At 48.7% G+C, this 3,708-nt stretch overlaps 1 protein-coding gene across 1 annotated transcript; it reads left to right on the top strand.

Moving 5' to 3' along the window:
• The first annotated feature begins 926 nt into the window (after window positions 1-926).
• Window positions 927-1,711, top strand: LOC105470150 (MAF1 homolog, negative regulator of RNA polymerase III). Its single transcript, XM_071089728.1, is given in 6 exon segments — window positions 927-1,108; window positions 1,110-1,192; window positions 1,195-1,253; window positions 1,255-1,519; window positions 1,522-1,671; window positions 1,674-1,711. Coding segments are annotated over 6 exon segments (777 nt in total).
• Window positions 1,712-3,708: the final 1,997 nt, after the last annotated feature.

Raw genomic sequence — 3,708 nt, forward strand, 5'->3', positions numbered from 1 at the left:
CCCTGTTGTGGCAGGGACAGCAGTATACTTTTCCTGTCCTGCCTCCAGGCTATGTCGGCTGGCCTGCACTTGGTCAGAATGTAATCTGGAGGGACCCAGAAGCCCAAACTGATCCATTACATGTCTTTATCATGCTAATTGGACCAGGACAGCCCCAAAGAGCTAGCACCTAAATGCCTTAGTAAAGTACCTGCGTGCCAGAAAACGGGAGATAAAGCCTGACAATATTCAGGAGTCTGCCACATGCGTGAAGCCTCTAGAGTCCAGTGGTCTGGGCTTTGTTGGGATAGAGCTTCTAACATGAGATTCAAGTTGTACTTTACACCAGAAAGAGCCATGAAGAAAGAGATACAAAGCTTGATTTTCAGAAGTAACACAAACCAGATTTGAGTATCTGTTGCTGTAAACCACTAACTCAAGTAACCCTTAAGTGTACAAGGTTTTTGGCTTTTGTTTTTGAATTTTTATTTTGACATAATTTCAGGTTTACAGTTGAAAGAATAGTTGAAGAATTGCCATATACCTTCCACAAATGTTAACATTTTCATAGGCAGATAGAAGCAAATTTTTTAAGTTGAAGAAGTTAAGTTTCTTTTCTACTTATTTAGTTCTAGGAATTTTGACTGATAGACATTGACTGCTGGCTGACCAAGGTGATCTGTGGTGGCTAAAGCAGGCGATGTGCAGTGGGGCAAGGGTGTGTCATAGTGACCACCTGGATGGGCCAGCAGGGCCAGGTGTAATGGGACACTGCCATGGAGTTTCTTCCCCCAGATACAGTGTGGCCTGGGTGGAGGCCATGGTGCAACCCTCTGGTACTGAGGAGCCCACACTTGCAGAGCCTGCCCTGCCTATGCACCGGTGCCAATGACCCAGCCAGGCCTGATTTAGCCCCACCAGGCAGGCAGCAATGGCCCATCTCAAGCATGGAGCTCCCTCCCCCATACAGGAAGCTGTTGGAGAACTGGAGCTTTGAAGCCATCAATTCGCAGCTAACTGTAGAGAGCAAAGATACCCACATTATCGGCAGGATTGAGAGCTACTCACGTAAGATAGCAGGAGACTACAAACACTGGTGCAAGCTGTTCTGATAGGAGGGCAGCCTGCATACTGAAGGCTCTCTCCCCATCCCAGACCTCGGGCCTCAGCCCCAGCAGCCTGAGCAAGAACCAACGTGGCAAGGACGAGGGCCCCTCAGGGACAAGTGCAATTGCAAGATCCTCTTCCACTTGATTGTCATGCTCAGTGAGTCCTTTCAGGCCTGACTATGACCTCAGCACAGCCCACAGCCATGGGTTCAGCTGGAAGCCCAGCTTCAGCTGGGTGGTGAATGCAGTCAGCTGCAGTCTGTTCTCAGCTGCATGGGGGGACATCAAGGTCCTAAGACACAGCTGTGGAACATAGGATGAGGAGATCTGCCTGGCTTAATGGGACACCTACAGCTATAACCCAGACTTAGACCCAGACCCCTTTAAGGAAGAAGATATCCTCTGGTCCTTCGACAACTTCTTCTACAACAAAGGGAGCAAATTGTCTTCTTCAGCCACCACTCCATTAGCAGCTCCACCTACACACCCTCAGAGGCAGGCAACAAGATGGACATGGAACTGGGGCAGGAGGAGGAAGAGAAAGAAAGCGGAGGCAGAGGCAGTGAGGGTAGGGCTGAAGAGACCAGACCATGGAGGACAGGGTCCCAGTGATTTGTATGTGATGAGGAGGAGCCCAGGCCCCAGCTTCATCCAGCTTCATCCAGCTTCAACCAGTGCCTGGACCTGCCCACCTGAGAGACCCTGAGGCCTCCCCAGCTGCAGGCCAGACCCTGGTGCTGCCAGAGTCTCAGCACTGCCCAAGGCCACACCTGCCTAGCCCTTTGGCTCCAGCCTGTTGGTGTCCACTTAACCCCATAGGCTTCTGCTGCCCACGCTGTGGCTGGACTAGACAGTGCAGGACCTCCTGCAAAGAGTAACCTCCTTGCCCAAACAAACTGCCACAGGCGGGGACAGCTAGACCACAGAGTTTATTTTTGTATTTCTGCTGGGCCTGCACACTCCAGCCCAAAGGGCTTATGACCAGAGGCCCCAGAGGTCATGAGCTCTAGTCTTGGGCCAGCTCTCGGCGCCCACCTGTACCCCACCTCACCCACTTGGTTGCATGCAGTGAGTGTCACTTCGCTGCAGCTCATTGCTTTCCAATAAAAATGTCTGTGACTTAAAAACAATTGAGACAAAAATTTAAAAATTTTATAACATGGTCATGAATGCTGGCAACCTCACCTCCACCAGCACCCCACCCCAGCTGCCACCACCGCCAGTACAAGTGCAAACACAACACCAGCAACCCCACGGTTGCCAGTGCCCCAGCCCCCATTTCCCCCCCACCAATGCACCGCCGCCACCACCGGCATGAGCACGTACAGGAACACCGCCTCTCCAGTTCTGCTGGAACCCCGCCCCAGCTAACACGTGTGCACCCGCCATGCTGCTACAGCTGCTGCCAGACATCAGTAAGCACAGATCCCACTGACACCACCCTGACCAAGCGCTTTGGCTAGCACCTTCCATCAGAGTGCTGTGGCCAGCAGACTGGGAACAACTCGGCCCCTCCAGTAGAACAGATTCCTAACCTTGAGGGTTCAGAGAACACAGCCAGGTGCCCAGCACCAGCCCCCCAGAGTTAGAGCACGCAGCCTAGGAGTGCTGAGCGGAGCCTGGGCCCCCTAAAATCTTCCAGAAATGAAGCAAGTCAACCAAACCCACCATATAACCACAATCAAACCAAGATCATCAAAGAAGATAAAAGCAGAAAATGTATTCAAAACACAACTTCAAAAATTGAAGGAACATCAGCCCACACAGATGAGAAAGAACTAGTGCAAGAACTCTGGTAACTCAAAAACCAGAGTATCTTCTTACCTCCAAAGCACCACACCAATTCCCTCGCAATCGTCCCTAGCCAGGCTGAAATGGCTGAAATGACAGACATAGAATTCAGAAAATGGATAGGAATGAAGATCATTGAGATTCAGGAGAAAGTTGAAACCCCATCCAAGGAATCTAAGGAATCCAATAAGATGCTACAGGAGATGAAAGATGAAATGGTTATTTTAAGAAAAAAGTAAACTGATCTAATGGACCTAAAAAACTCACTTCAAGAATTTAGTAATACAATCTCAAGTATTAATAGCAGAATAGATCAAACTGAGGAAAGACTCTCAGAGCTTGAAGACCAGTTCTCCAAAATAACTCAGTCAGACAAAAATAAAGAAAAAAGAATTTAAAAGTATGAACAAAACCTCCAAGAAATATAGGTTATGTAAAGAGACCAGATCTACAGTTCACTGGCATCCCTGAAAGAGAAGGAGAGAAAGCAAGCTACTCGGAAAACATATCTGAGGATATTGCTCATGAAAATTTCCCTAACCTTGCTAGAGGCCAACATTTAAATGCAGGAAATGCAGAGAACCCCTGCAAGACACTCAACGAGATGACTATCCCCAAGACACATAGTCATCAGATTCTCTAAGGTCAAAATGAAAGAAAAAGTTTTAAAGGCAGCTGGAGAGAAATAGCAGGTCACCTACAAAGGAAACACCATTAGGCTAACAGTAGGCCTTTCAGTAGAAACCGTACAGCCAGAAAAGATGGGGGGGTCTATATTCAGCATTTTTTTTTTAAAGAAATTCCAGCCAGGCACAGTGATTCACACCTG

Source organism: Macaca nemestrina, chromosome 2, assembly GCF_043159975.1.
Source record: "Macaca nemestrina isolate mMacNem1 chromosome 2, mMacNem.hap1, whole genome shotgun sequence".
Classification (NCBI taxonomy): Eukaryota; Metazoa; Chordata; class Mammalia; order Primates; family Cercopithecidae; genus Macaca; species Macaca nemestrina.